The 15411-nt window shown below is 44.5% G+C and overlaps 1 protein-coding gene across 7 annotated transcripts in view; it reads right to left on the bottom strand.

Annotated features, from left to right (window-relative positions):
* Positions 1-9154, bottom strand: part of CROCC2 (ciliary rootlet coiled-coil, rootletin family member 2) — an 85849-nt gene extending 76695 nt beyond the window's left edge. For 4 of the 7 annotated variants that reach the window (XM_083443067.1, XM_083443068.1, XM_083443069.1 and 1 more), the window contains exons 1-2: positions 8903-9147; positions 1377-1530 (exon numbers count right to left, since the gene is read on the bottom strand). In XM_083443067.1, the coding sequence (XP_083299193.1) occupies positions 1377-1530; positions 8903-8956 (208 nt within the window). In that variant the 5' untranslated portion in view covers positions 8957-9147. Of the gene's footprint in view, positions 1-1376; positions 1531-8898 lie in introns of all 7 variants that reach the window. The other 3 variants (XM_083443066.1, XM_083443070.1, XM_083443072.1) reach the window with 3 other exon arrangements.
* Positions 9155-15411: the final 6257 nt, after the last annotated feature.

Genomic DNA, 15411 nt, shown 5'->3' with positions numbered 1-15411 from the left:
TTCCAATAAAAGTTTAATGCTTTAACATGACAAAACACAGCATTCTTTCTCCCTTTTTAAGGGACAGGGCCCATTCTTTGAGCCAACCTATGAAAAGAAAGTACCAATGCTTCAAAAGAGTTCCAGGGACTAAAGACTGTTCTTTAGCAAGAGACACCTGCATTCATTATCTCCCTCTGTATGTTCCAGGGCTGCTTTCTAGTGTTGAAAACAGGTTCTGGGGCCAGATGATGTCTAGCCAAAAGTGTGGCCATGGGTTTACAAAGCTGTATGGAAAGCTGCCTTGAAAGGGCCTATTAATCACAGGCCGCAAGATAGCCATGCCCAATCGTTACAGGGATAATGATGATCTTCCATATGGGGACTGAGAAGCTTGGGCTAATTTTCCAGCTCGTGTCCAGGCACGTTGAGTGTTGCTTGGCAGGTTGCTTAATCTTTCTGATCCTCAAATGTAACATGACGGCAAACAACTTTAGCTCAGGAAGCCTGAGCTAAACTATCTCCCTCAGTCTTTGATTGGTGGCTACGGCTGAGAATCTCTAAGGTTCAGGAACTCTTCCCAGCTGTGATTTATTTATTTTTGCAACGAGAGAGAAATCCACAATGTCTTTTGGGGACATAAAAGAAAAGGGCAATCATCTGAAAGAAAGGCTGTCCCTTGGACTTAGGACCATTGTTCTGCCTTGCTATAGCAAGGACATTTTGCTGCTTGAGGCAGAACAGTAAATGCTCCCCAGCTGCAAAGTCAAGGTCCATGTACCCAAGAACAAACCATTTGCTGCCCTTTCTATGTCTGCTGCCTCAAGCATTCCCCTCACTCTGCCCAATACAGTGGCGTAGCGTGGGTTGTCAGCACCCGGGGCAAGGCAAGTAATTTGCGCCCCCTAACCCGTGGATTTGCGCCCCCTAACCCTAACCCCTAGATGTTGCGCCCGGTGCGGCCGGCCCTCCCTGCACCCCCCACGCTACGCCACTGGCCCAATATTAGGACTGGCCCTGATGATTGCTCTTTCCCCCCCTTTCAACTGGAAAGGCTACCTGCTCACAGTCAGAAATGCAATATTGGATTCATCTACCATGAACAGAAGCTGCTAGTTTTACATAGTACTCTGAACGAGTCCAATGGACTGCTTTGCATGGAATGGAAGCGAGGAAAGGCTGTTACCACACGCACAGCAATAGTGGACTGAATTTTCTGACAACGTCTTCCAAGGAGGAAGTCTTCAGAAACATCATCGAGCCAACACTGCGTGGTATGTGGGGATGTTAGGAGCTTCAAAGCCCCACCTCCTAATTTCCTGCATTTGTTCTTGCTTTGAAAACCCCACCCTCGGGATGTCTCTGCTCTATGTCTCTGCCAAAGTCCCAGACAGCACCTTGGGATGATGATGGCTCAGCCAGACTCTGAGTGATGATCTGTCGGATCCTAGCTGGGACAGTTGTGGGTTCAGCTCTCTCTCCTTCCCCTTGCACGGTCAATGCTTTGTCATCTTTGCTCGCTCTGGGATGCAGCACCGTATCCTCCAGTTTCTAAAATACACACAGAAGTTAAGCATTGGCTGGCAAGCTTGTAAGGTTTTATTTAGCCATTGCTGGGCCCTGGGAAACGATTACCTCTTTATGATGGACTTTCTGAGATCAGCATAAAACTAAACTTAGGCCTAAGAATGGCTGTCACATAGCTAGAAACCTTTGAAGGTGTGTGGGGGTGTGTAGAGAGAGACTGCTGTAAAAAAATGTGATCTCTTTATATCTCATTGGCATTTAGCGCATTTCAGCAAGTTATAAACTCAATAAAAATAGAAAGGCAAGGATATCTACAAGGCTGGCCTATGTACACAGCTTCAGCTAAAACCAAAAATACAATGATACCAATCTTTTAAACTTATGAAGGTCCAGGAATTCAAATATCAGCACAAATTATTTCCCCCTCCTCACTCACTCTTCATGTACAAAGTTAGCATTTTCAAAATTACTTATGCAATATAATACAATTCCCTACTTTGTGTCCTCACCTAGGTGAGTGCAAGTTAAGATTCTGCAAGGGTACACAGGATTACAAGGCCCTGAACTGTGTTGTTTTCAAAATATTTCTAAAAGCTTTTTTGTGATAATAAATCCTGCTACATTAACTTCACTTTATCATATGTCTGTGGTAAACTTACATAAACCAATGATGTCGGTTACATGGCCAGAATTCATGTTATGAAATTCATGTCTAAGTTTCTGAAAACCATCATGAAATCTTATGCAGGTGAAGCACGCAAGGATAAAAGAGCATCAAAATTATGAAAGAGATAGAGCCACGATGCAAGATGAGCATAATAATTTTGTAGGAAATGAACTAAGTGAAATGACACCAGGAATTACAACCCTACTCTTGGATCTTATGTTTTGTTGCTGATGCTACTAGAACTGCTAGCACCATTTAAAACTAATACTGCACTAAAGATACTGAGAATGGTATTCTGACACCCGATTTCCATCTGCAAAATGTCGGAGGGTATTTCTTTCTCATGGCTGATGCTATTCACAAATGTACAGTGCATGTAAATAATGGGTAGATCTGAGATCTGAACTTAATTTGTGCTAGAAGCCACCAGGGCTTACGCCTATTAGGTGGTTGTAAAGTTTGATTCTGAGGTGATTTTGAATTGTGTCGGGTGGGAACATCTTTACTTTTTTGTCCTTCTCACCCTGTTGTCAAACCCACACAGGTGGCTAATTCGCTTGCCTGCTTATCTTCTCAATGTTTTATTGCAGGGCCCAGTCATTACTGGGGCTCCCTTGTGCTCACAGAACAAGAAAGACATATTGCATGAAGATGTGAAGCATAATAATAAACAAAAAAACAGTTGTTGCCATGCCAACAGAGCTAAAACCTCGTACAGAAAATACAGCAACAATGCCCTCTATCGTCTGTACCTCATCAATTACGAACAAATCTCATTGAAATAAGGAGGCTGCTGCAATCGGCACTTCGTTCCAAATCTTGTTTCCAATTGTATCTGAAAAGCACGGTACTCCCCTTCCCAGGATGCCCCCGCAAAACACATACACATGAAGTTATAAAGATAAAGACAGCAAAACCATCCAGTAAAATCTCTTGCTTATATTTTGACAAATGTCTCACAATGTTCTTCATAATTTCTCCTCCATCACTATTGGATCCCCCCCCCCCTTTTTAAATGCAAGCCACTCACATGCACATCCCCATAGTATTTTCAGCTGATCTCTCAGTAGGGAGGGATTTTTGGATCATATACAACTTCAGCTAGATCAAAATTAGTAAAAGGTAAAGGTACCCCTGCCCGTACGGGCCAGTCTTGACAGACTCTAGGGTTGTGCGCCCATCTCACTCAAAGAGGCCGGGGGCCAGCGCTGTCCGAAGACACTTCCAGGTCACGTGGCCAGCGTGACATCGCTGCTCTGGCGAGCCAGAGCCGCACACGGAAACGCTGTTTACCTTCCCGCTAGTAAGCGGTCCCTATTTATCTACTTGCACCCAAGAGTGCTTTCGAACTGCTAGGTTGGCAGGCGCTGGGACCGAACAACGGGAGCGCACCCCGCCGCGGGGATTCGAACCACCGACCTTTCGATCGGCAAGCCCTAGGCGCTGAGGCTTTAACCCACAGCGCCACCCGCGTCCCTACATCAAAAATCAAAATTAGTACTGTATCTCAAAAGTTAGATTCCTGTCTCCCATTGCAGAAAGTGTGTGTGTGTATGCGCCTGTATGCTTGAGACTGCATAAATTATATTTTTCCTAAACTACGCAATACTAGAAGATGAGGAAGTGTATACATGTGGGAAACACATGCACATTAATACCAAGACAAACTGAAGTGGAAAGAAATGTACCAAGGGATACTGGGGCAGATGTACCCTGAGTACTACTACTATGATAAAGTACAGTGGTACCTTGGTTCTCAAATGCCTTGGTACTCAAACAACTTGGACCCAAACACTGCAAACCTGGAAGTGTTCCGGTTTGCGAACCTTTTTTTGGAAGTCGAACATGCTGCATTTTGAGTACCATGCTTCCGTTTTGAGTGTTATGCTGAGGTCTGTCTGTTTTTGCTATTTATTTTACGTTTTTGTTTTTTGTGCCTCTTTTTTTTGTTTTTGTGACTGTGTGGAAGCCAGCCAGTTCAGCTATTGATTGATTGTGTGACTGAAGAACATTGCTTATTGTTTTCATTTTATGGATCAATGGTCTCATTACCTAGTAGAATTCATGTTAAATTGCTGTTTTAGGAGTTGCTTTTAAAAGTCTGGAACAGATTGATCCATTTTGCATTACTTTCTATGGGAAAGCGCGCCTTGGTTTTGGAACACTTTGGTTTCGGAACAGACTTCCAGAATGGATTAAGTTTGAGAACAAAAGCACTACTGTAGACTACTATTCTTAGGGCACTTTAAAGTTTTGGTGAATGCAGGAGAGATTAGGAGCTCTCATATTATTTCTGCAAGGTGGCCAAGGGTAGAATGTGATCTTTTCTTTCCTGTAAACCTTTCTCAAGCATCTCTGCAACCCCATTGGCTGGCTGCACTTTCTTATTTGAAAAAATCCCATAGAAGGAGTTACCTCATGATTTCTTCCCCTGGGCTTTGATTGAATCAGTGGCAGAGGGCAAAGGGCAGACCACCGAGGAGATGTTTTGTAGAATGGGAAAAAAAGGTCACCCACCAAGCATAAATTGGCCACCTCAAAAGTAACGTAAGCATGGCAAAAAAGACCTGCACCCCACCCACAAGAATTTGACCAAAAAACCCTCTCCTTTTCAATAATTTTGGTTGGGGGGAAAATAGAGCAAATATTTTGGCACTGCACTATCCAAGCACTTTGGTGGGCAGCCTGGTTTGTAGAGGGAAGAAAAGAAAATAGCAAGTATGTTGCATAAGCATCTGAAGGACCAGTTGTGTGCAGTTAAAGCAATATGTCTATCCACGAAAATAGATGAGAACTGGGCCTCGCAGCTACAACTTAAGCAATTAACTTTGGGCATACCAAATCACAATGAAGTCCAAGAAGAGCCACAGAGCCTAGGACTTGCCGATCAGAAGGTCGGCGGTTCAAATCCCCACGACAGGGTGAGCTCCCATTGCTCGGACCCTGCTCCTGCCAACCTAGCAGTTCGAAAGCACGTCAAAGTGCAAGTAGATAAATAGGTACCGCTCCAGCGGGAAGGTAAACGGTGTTTCTGTGTGTTGCTCTGGTTCGCCAGAAGCGGCTTAGTCATGCTAGCCACATGACCCGGAAGCTGTACGCCAGCTCTCTTGGCCAATAAAGCAAGATGAGCGCCGCAACCCCAGAGTCGGTCACGACTGGACCTAATGGTCATGGTTTACCTTTTACAACCATTTTTAGGGATTGAAAACATTCTACTTCTAAAACTCAAATACAAATGATATTATTTTGCAATAACAAATTCCTATTTAAAAAAAATCAGATCACTGCACAGACCACACATGGCATATCAGACAAATGCAAATGGAAATCACACAGAGAAACATACAAAGACACCGAGATTTGCTCAGACATAACATATGCTGCCTGGTGAAGACTAGGAGCAAAGAGCCAAATCCCTGATTGTTTCAGTTAGATTAGGCTCTGCTACAATGGTGGGAAACCTTTGAGCTGTTGGACTCCAGTTCCCATCAGTCCCAGCCAGCATGGACAATGGTCAGAGGAGTTGGGGCTTGTAGTCTAACCACAACTGGAGGATCACAGATGTCTCACCAATGTTCTACTGGGTGCTATGTAGGTTTTATGCTATACCTAGGACTGCTAATAATGGGTTTTTAAAAAACCCTGAAGGGAATATGCTTTTGTAAGGTGATCTTGTCCCTTTAACAACTTATCCATTCCCTCCTAAACAATTTTAGCATTTTGGCCTTTTAAAACAACAGATGCCGCATGTGAGTATGAAAACTGCAAGACTAGCAGAAATCCCAGTTCAGCATAGTTGTAACATTCAGGCCACCAATCAGCAAAGGCATTGATTAAAACACTTTGCCTGGGTAATGAGTTGCAGCTGTAGCATGGAGTCTCTGAATAGGACCCATGGAGATAGCTACTCCCTCTGCAGCTGGTGATGTCAGCACAGCTGTGGCAGCTGTGGAAAGAGCAGCCATTGGTGAGGCATCTGCATGTTAGCTGACTTTGCCCATTCACAAAGAAGAGTAGTGAAACACAAGCCACCAACATGCAAAGAAAGTACAAAATGGTCTCCTGAAAGGTGTCAAGGCCTGTAGTAAGTTGACAATCCACTCGTAGGTCATGCTGCAGGGCGAAGGACAAGTGTGATCATTTCAACAGCATCAATTCCATCTCATTTCAAGCAATGCTCAAAAATCCATGAAGCACAATGTGGAAAAGCCAACTGCAGGAAAGCTGTTCACGTTTTCCTATATGAAGGGTATTTGGGGGCATGAAGCTCTTGCTCTAATCAGGTTGGGCATTGTGAATGGAAAACCCACGATGAGCAGAATGCCCTTTCACATTGCACAGACGTTAACACACACAGCACAATAAAGGCTCAAAACAAAGCTACTTCAACTTAATGAATGAAAACACTAAATGCAGGAGAGCAGGGACTAGACCTCTTCCACTTCATGCTAAATAAGAAAATGTGAAGAAGATTGGCTCCTTATAGGAAATCTTTGTACTATTCCAATTTACAGACATGAAGTGATAAGTGTAAGAAAATGAGATGATTGGCCTTACTCTGTAAGACAGTGCAACCTCACATGAAGCCCTTGAACCAGTCACAATCTCCTTCCCTGGCTCCTACTTCATGGTAATTTACCATCCCTCTGCTAGAGTGGTTTGTGCCAGGCTACTCTCTACACTTATGATTTATAGAAGGGGTGGCCATGTTAGTCTGTTTTAACAAAAACAACAAAGTATCATGCTGCCATAAAGACACGACTAAGTAGACCCTGGGACACGGGTGGTGCTATGGGTTAAACCACAGAGTCTAGGACTTGCCGATCAGAAGGTCGGCGGTTCGAATCCCCACGACGGGGTGAGCTCCCGTTGCTTGGTCCCTGCTCCTGCCAACCTAGCAGCTCAAAAGCACGTCAAAGTGCAAGTAGATAAATAGGTACCTCTCCGGCGGGAAGGTAAACAGCGTTTCTGTGCACTGCTCTAGTTAACCAGAAGCAGCTTAGTCCTGCTGGCCACATGACCCGGAAGCTGTACACCGGCTCCCTCGGCCAATAAAGCGAGATGAGTGCCGCAACCCCAGAGTTGGTCACGACTGCACCTAATGGTCAGAGGTCCCTTTACCCTTATTACCATAAAGACACGACTAAGTAGACCCTGGCCCATGAAAGATTATGCCAGCCCTTCCTTTGCCTACCTGGTGACTTCCAGATGTTTAGGACTATAACTCCCATCTAGCTGGGACAGATAGGAGAGCATGGCTGGGGTGGATAAAGGCTGCATAGAAGCATCAAAGCATTACAATATTGACAGTTTTATGGTAGGCTAGTTCTGTGCTCCCCACTGGAATTCAATCCAGTGAACAGCAGCTCTGAAATCAATAGATGTTTGCACAGTATTAAGTCCAGTTTACCATTGCAGCCCTATGAGTACTTCCTTGGGAAACTCAACAAGACTTCGGAGTGAATGCGTAGGATAGGGCTGTAAATCTATTTTCCTGTTGGGTTACGCTCACACATCCTCTAGCCTAGTCGTTTGTTCCTTACTCTCATTTCTGAAACCTTACTGCCCTCTACTGTCACTTAAAATGGCAACAACTACATTTGTCACAAAACAGCTTCAGCCCAGGAAAGACAACAGTCCACTAGCCCTGGATACCACAGTCATCCACGGATGCCATGAAGAACAGAGCAGAAGCCGAACACAGAAAGACTTCAAACATGGGTTTTAATAGTCCATATTTTCAAAATCTTCAGAGAAATTCTACTTGCAGCAAAATGCAGATGCAAACAAACATATAACAGCTCTCCTTAGAATGCTAAGGGTTTGAGATGAGACAAAAAAAGCTACTCTGCTAAACTGGCTGCTTCTGGGTCGTGCTGCAAAACCAGTCTCTGTGTGGTCCCACGGTTTATAGAAGCCCTGTCTGATTTAATGCTTGATAAACTTTGCTGGCACAATTACTTTATAGCCCAGTTGTAATACAGTACTCAACCTACTCCCATGAACACAGAATGCTGCCTCATACCAAGTCAATCCCAGTTGGTACCTTCTGCACTGACCAGCAGCAGGTCTCCAGGGTTTCATGGCAGTGTTGCCCCCACCCCAGGTGGAGACATTGGAGAGCAAACATGGGACCATTTGCAAGCGAAGCCTGTGCTCTAATACACTGTAATAGCCCTTCCTCTAATACTATTCTCACAACCACACTGTGAGGCCGGTACTAGGTTAGTTTGAGAAACAGTGACTGGCCCGAGGTCACTCAATGAGTATTGCTGGGGGTTGGACTAGATGATCCTCAGGGTCCCTTCCAACTCTGATTCTGGGATTTCTGTTCTGAGTTTCACCGGTTGGCAATATGACCCTGGGCCCCGCTGTCCAACACTGCTACACGTATTTGCACCTCATATCAAGAGATCACAGAGGTTTTAATCCATATCATCTTCTCTGTAGACATCCATAACTAAATATTGTCCAGATCCGCGACATGAAAGGGAAGCAGACGCGAAATATTTTTTATTTCGCCATTTTACTTCCGAAGTTGGAAACCTGGCTTCTGCCCCCACCCCTCACCCCTCGAAGGGAATGCAATTCTATCCTTTTCTGGCTCGTTAGTTCCGCGCTGCAAAGCGGAGAATCATGTGCGAGGGGGCGGAGGCAGTGCGTTTTAATTGCTTGCTCTGAACTTAGCCGCAGGAGAAGTATGAGAAAGCGAGCCACTCACTCACCAACCTGGATTGCAGCCTCCAGCCTCAGATTTGGCTTCTCCTCGCTGCTCTCGCTCATCGCTCAAAGACCGGGGCAAGGACCAGCCAGAGAGGCCGAGTGGCTCTTCTCGGGACTTGCAAAATAAGAGGGAACGGTGCACCCGCGGGTCGGAAGCCCGCTCCCTGGAGAAAGAGTTTGCAGGCCTGCAGTGCCGGCGACTCCCTGCGGAACCTTCTCCGCTGCCTTCAGGAATGGAGTACGCACGCGGCGGGGCCCGGCCGCGGTTGCTAAGACAACGGGGACGCCGAGTACCCCTTGTCGCCATGGAAACAGAACGCGGCCCGGGGTTGCCGCGGAAACCAAAGGGACGCGGGAAGCCGAACTGTTTCACCGGGCCCGGCGAAGGAGGAAGCGGGAGAACTTCTCTCCCTACTGTTGGACGGGAGGGTTGATCCCATGGTAATAATAATGTAATTAATTGCACACTGCAGCCTTGGGAAATAAGGACAGTACAAATAAACATATTCCATAGTTGGGGTTGGGAGATGCAACTTTACGGAATACTCTCTCTCTCTCTCTCTCTTAATAGTATTTCTAAACTGGCTCTCAACATAAGTATGGGGGGCAATGTAACCTCCCTCATGCCCATAGGCTACATCAATCCATTTTGCCTCCCCCCCCCACCCCCATTCTACCACTTGGTCCTCTCGCTGCCTGTGTTAAGCAAAGGAGTCTCTCCTATATGCCAGGTACTCATCATGGAAAACAAATAGAAAGGAGTGGCAGGAATGGTAAGAGCCTTTTGCTTCTGCTCTCCACCTTCCCTAGATGGAAAGTGTTGGAATGCCATTGCTGCACAGCTGCAACTAATTTAACTAATTCGGCCCTTTCAGTGAAACCTTTTGCTCCTGACGCTTCTCCAGCCCCCTCCTCCCATTTTGGTTTTTGTTATGTACTGAGTTGAATAGGATCCAGAAGGCAGCAGTCTGATTGGTCCTAAAACAATAGGATCCAGAATGCAGCAGTCTGATTGGTCCTAGAACAATAGGATCCAGAATGCAGCAGTCTGAATGGTCCACAGGAGCCACCCAATCCAGCTCCAGGTGGAAGGGAATCCACAACCTGATTGGCCTACAGGAGAATCCTGGAATTAGGCAATCACGTGCGGCCTATTGTGTAAATAATGTATATAAGCCATACATTCTGGGGGAACTTCCATTCCTCCTCACCACTATGAGCTGAATAAAGAGCATGAAATCCACTCTTGACTCCGAGTATATTTCAGTTTTATTTAAATTTGCCCCAAAATATTCAACTCCCCATTCCAATCTCCTTCTTCTGTGCTGCAGGATAGGCTGGTATTGATTTTAAAAATAAGATTGATGAGAGGGATTTAAAACTTTCTGCTTCAGTGAATGGCCCTTTCCAAACCCACACAGCTCTGCCACACCCACTAGTGTGGACAAAACACAGTGGTGTAGACACAGAAATAAAAGTTAACAACAACAACAACAATTTGTTACTTATACCCTTCCATGTGGCCAGGCCTCCCCAGCCACTCCTGGTGGCTTCCAACAGAATATTAAAAACACAATAAAACATCAAACATTAAAAACTTCCCTAAACAGGGCTGCCTTCAGATGTCTTCTAAAAGCCAGGTAGTTGTTTATTTCCTTGAAATCTGATGGGAGCGTGTTCCACAGGGCAGGTGCCACTATCGAGAAAGCCCTCTGCCTGGTTCCCTGTAGCTTAATTCCTGTTAGTGTAGACTGTCAATTGCTGCTCTGCTTATAGCTTACAGTGGAAGAGCTGTGACTTAGGAGAGCTAGGAGCCCTTTGTCTGGAAACAAATTTCAAGGCTGTATGGATTTTGTTTAAGAGTAAGATACACCAGTTAAATAACTCAACATAATTTAAGTTCTGATCTCCAGGACTATTATTACGTCTCAAAACACAACTGTGGGTAGAGAGAATTAATGCAGTCCTTGCTAATTAGCAATCCCAATAAATAATTCTGTGCTACATTAAGACTGAGTTTATTGCAGCATAAACATTTGTCATCTGGAGTCCACCTTGTTAGATGCATGCAGTGATCTAGAATGTTGTCATCACTCTATATCAGCTTTTACATTCCCAGCAAACAACTTGCTTTGATTTCTCATCACATTAAGTGCTACTGCATTTGGATAAATTACGGAACATTTAGTGTATTTCCATCCTCTCTTCCTATGCAAAACATATGACACATTATGAAGCCAGTGCAGCTGTAGCAAAGCATATCATTTGCTTTTGGTGTTTTAGGATCTGACCAGCATATGAGACACACATAAAAATGGACAGGAAGGAAGGTTGAATCCATAAATGCAGGAGAGTCATCCACAGGTCAGAAACTCAGTGCAAGTAAAGCTCAATTTTATACGATTCCCTGTGTTTGATGAGCAGTAGTAAGATATTTAGGGGGCTGAACTACAATTTGATCAATGGCAGGACACAAAATATTGTCCAATAAATTTGCCACAAAACATTTGTCAGACTTTCAGGTACCTTAGGATAGTCTTACAACAAGCTATCCTGTTTCCCCTGGAATTCAAAACTAAGGCTATGTGCACACTCTCCTTTATTCTACATCCAGCACACTCCCACCACTGATTTGTGAAACCATGTTCACATTATGTTAGCCATGACCCACATCTATCCTGTACGTCATTGAGAAATGCTGTATTTTGAGATGTTTTCCCCCAAATCAGCTTTAACATGATTTGGAAACCCAAGCTATATGAAGACATCCACACCCCCTTTCTTCCCACTGGTGTGGGCAGACAAAGAGCGACTTGGAATCATAGAACTGTAGACTTGGAAGGACCCAAGAGGGCCATCTTGTCGAACACTCGATCTTTTGCCCAATGTGGGGCTCAGACCCATGAACCTGATATTAAGAGTATCATGCTCTACCGACTGAGCTATTTGGAAACACATCCAGCTGTCCTGATATGTACAACCACAGGAGCCAACTCCTAGGGGGCGTTGTCCCTTTAGCCTCCCCCTCCATAAAATATTTGAGGGGGCCATTCCCCCCCAAAAAGGTTGATGGGCATTGCCATTCAAATGGTGTATGTGTGCCATGCCTTGTGATCCATTGTGCAAGGAGGGGCTTACCTGCCCTTTCCAATATTGTATTCAAGTTGTCACCCCTGCATACAATGATGGGCAAGTGCAATTTGAAACACAGCAGGGAGATACATTCTTGCTGCATTTTAAATTGGTAATGTATACATAGCCTCAGGCTAGAGCTCCAGCTCAGCTATTAGTAATTAAGGCTGCAGTCCTAGATACATTCACTAAAGCTTCAATGGACTCAGTCAGATTTTATGCATGAGCTGCATATTTCTTAACAATGTTACTAATAAGCAATTAATCAAGTTCCTGATTGCACCCTTCTTACTTGTCAAATGTTCACATTCTTTCTCTGCTATGAGCTCATCTTGCCTAGCAACATTTTTCACTTTAGTGCATACATATAGTATAATTAAATAATACCTTTTCTGGCCAGGTCTCTATCTTCTATTTGCATTTGTTTGGTGTAATCCATAAATATATTTTCCTTGGGTGGGTGGGGGGAATCTTACATTACATACACAGATGTGTACATCATGATGAATCTTTAAGATATTTTACACCCTTCACTGGAATGCACATCAGTTTTACCGGAAAGGTTTACAAATCTTGTGTCTAATGGAAAAATGAGAGCAAAGCAAAATACCTTTAGCATTTTTGGAACATTCCCTTCCTAGTATCTGTGGATGATGCGCCTTGCTACCCATACCCGCTCCAGTAATTTGTGTTTGTGCAACTTTCAAGGCAGGGTAAGGAGAAACTGTTGCCAATGAGAGAGCTAAAAGAGAGTGGCTACTCTGGCTTAGTAGCTTGTGCTGGCCTACACAAACATAGCTTTTCATACCACAAGATGAAAATTAAAAAATAAGCTAAACATTTGAAGTTAACAGTTGGCCCAAGTCATTCCTTCTCAGTCTGATCTAGCTACTTCCCAGGGTCTGCCCAAGTTCGTCGGAGGTAAGACAAAATTGTAGAAAATAATTGTAGCAGCGCCAACACTTTGGAACCCCATGCCTAGTGATACCAGTCAGGCGTCTTCACTGTATTCTTTTTGGCACTTGCTGAAGACATTCCTATTTAGATATGCCCAGTGTTTTTTTTTTCTGGGGGGTATGCAGGGGTACACATAAGGACAAGGTAAAGGGACCCCTGACCATTAAGTCCAGTTGTGACCGACTCGGGGTTGCGGCGCTCATCTCGCTTTATTGGCCGAGGGAGCTGGCATACAGCTTCCGGGTCCTGTGGCCAGCATGACTAAGCTGCTTCTGGCAAACCAGAGCAGCACACGGAAACGCCATTTACCTTACCACCAGAGTGGTACCTATTTATCTACTTGCACTTTGACATGCTTTCGAACTGCTAGGTTGGCAGGAGCAGGGACCAAGCAACGGGAGCTCACCCTGTCATGGGGATTCTGATCAGCAAGTCCTGGGCTCTGTGGTTTAACCCACAGCGCCACCTGTGTCCCCTAGGGGTACACATACCCCTAAACATTTTGTGAATCTTTGTACTTTTGTCCATTTACAGTGGCACCTCTGGTTACGTACTTAATTCGTTCAGGAGGTCCGTTCTTAACCTAAACTGTTCTTAACCTGAAGCACCACTTTAGCTAATGGGGCCTCCCGCTGGCGCCGTGCTGCCAGAGCACGATTTCTGTTCTCATCCTGAAGGAAAGTTCTTAACCCGTGTATGTAACCCGAGGTACCACTCCACTATATTTATTTTCCCCTGATTTGAACTATAAAATGGTGGTTTTCTTGAGTCAAAATGAGAATACTCCTAAACATTTTTTCAGAAAAAAGCACCGGATACACTTACCCAGATGTTTAGACACTTTTAATTTGCTTTACTATATTTTATTGTGGTTTTAACTTTCTGCATATTAGGAATTATGGTTGTAAAGTTTTTTAGTTATAATTTTGCTGTTTTATCTTTTGTAAACCGCTTTAAGGTTTTTCCTACAATCAAGCTGCATATAATTTTTATCCTGCTCCAGGTTTTACAGTATTTAGTTGATATTAGTAGTTTTGATTTGCCTTCAGGGCTCTACCCTTAGGCAGAGGCAGGCACTCGCCTCGGGTGACAGATGCTGGTTAAGGTAGTGGTATCTGGTATCTCTCAGGGACGCGGGTGGCGCTGTGGGTAAAAGCCTCAGCGCCTAGGGCTTGCCGATCGAAAGGTCGGCGGTTCGAATCCCCGCGGCGGGGTGCGCTCCCGTTATTCGGTCCCAGCGCCTGCCAACCTAGCAGTTCGAAAGCACTCCCGGGTGCAAGTAGATAAATAGGGACCGCTTAGTAGCGGCAAGGTAAACGGCGTTTCCGTGTGCGGCTCTGGCTCACCAGAGCAACTTCGTCACGCTGGCCACGTGACCCGGAAGTGTCTCCGGACAGCGCTGGCCCCCGGCCTCTTGAGTGAGATGGGCGCACAACCCTAGAGTCTGTCAAGACTGGCCCGTTCGGGCAGGGGTACCTTTACCTTTTTATCTGGTATCTGGCTGTTCACTTTGAGACCGTCTTCATTCCTCTTTCAGATCTGTGTGTGCCCCTACCGTGCACCCCTGTAAACAAGTCTGCTCTTGTCCTCAGGTGCCATGGAGGAGGCTATCTCATTGCCAGTGCTGAAGTTAAATTCAGCTTGTCAGCTTCAGAACGTGAAGGCACCATCTTGTCCTTTGCCTGAGATGGGAAAATGAAAATGACTTTGACTGGTCTTGTTGTTGGTTGGCTTACATTTGATGTATGTTGTAAGCTGGTATGAGTTTATTTTATAAAGAAAAGGAGGATTTAAAATTTCTTTAAAAAAGCAAATTAAAAAATGCTAGTAAGTGCATTCCCTTTAAATCTGAGGGGGATGCAGGAAATGTATTTATATAGGCCATCAGCATAATTAGCCATCGGAGTCCCTTCTTGCGTATTGCACCCTCTGCCAATTGGATTTAAGTGTATAGTTCATGGCAGGGATGTGGGAGAAATTTAATTCAGTTTGCATTTATGTGAACCAAAATTGAGCGATCCTTCAACATTTGTGCTTCTCAATTTCACAATGTAGTTCTCCAGCCAAGTAATGTGAACAAACATCCATATAAAGTATGCACAAAAGCCACATACTTGTGAAAAGAATATACAGAAATGCATTACGTTAGGGAAAATATTAGGGAAAACATTCTTTGCAAAAACCGTATATTGGGCACAATTGCGTACAAAAAGGTGTACTCTAATAGTTTGTTCAGAAATACAAATTTTCATAATCTATATTTTTAAAATTGCAATCTGATGTGGTGATGCGGAGAGCTGATATTACAACTGGAATAATGAGCAACTGAGATGGAAACCCATGCTTTTTAATCTACAGTATTAGAAGCGAATTTCATTTCACATTCATTCGAAATGTTGGTGAGGGTTTGTTAATGGTTGCAAGCC

The sequence above is a fragment of the Podarcis tiliguerta genome, assembly GCF_965153285.1.
Source record: "Podarcis tiliguerta genome assembly, chromosome: 5".
Classification (NCBI taxonomy): Eukaryota; Metazoa; Chordata; class Lepidosauria; order Squamata; family Lacertidae; genus Podarcis; species Podarcis tiliguerta.
The sequence above is the reverse complement of the archived record's forward strand: the minus strand, read 5'-3'. Positions and strand labels throughout refer to the sequence as shown.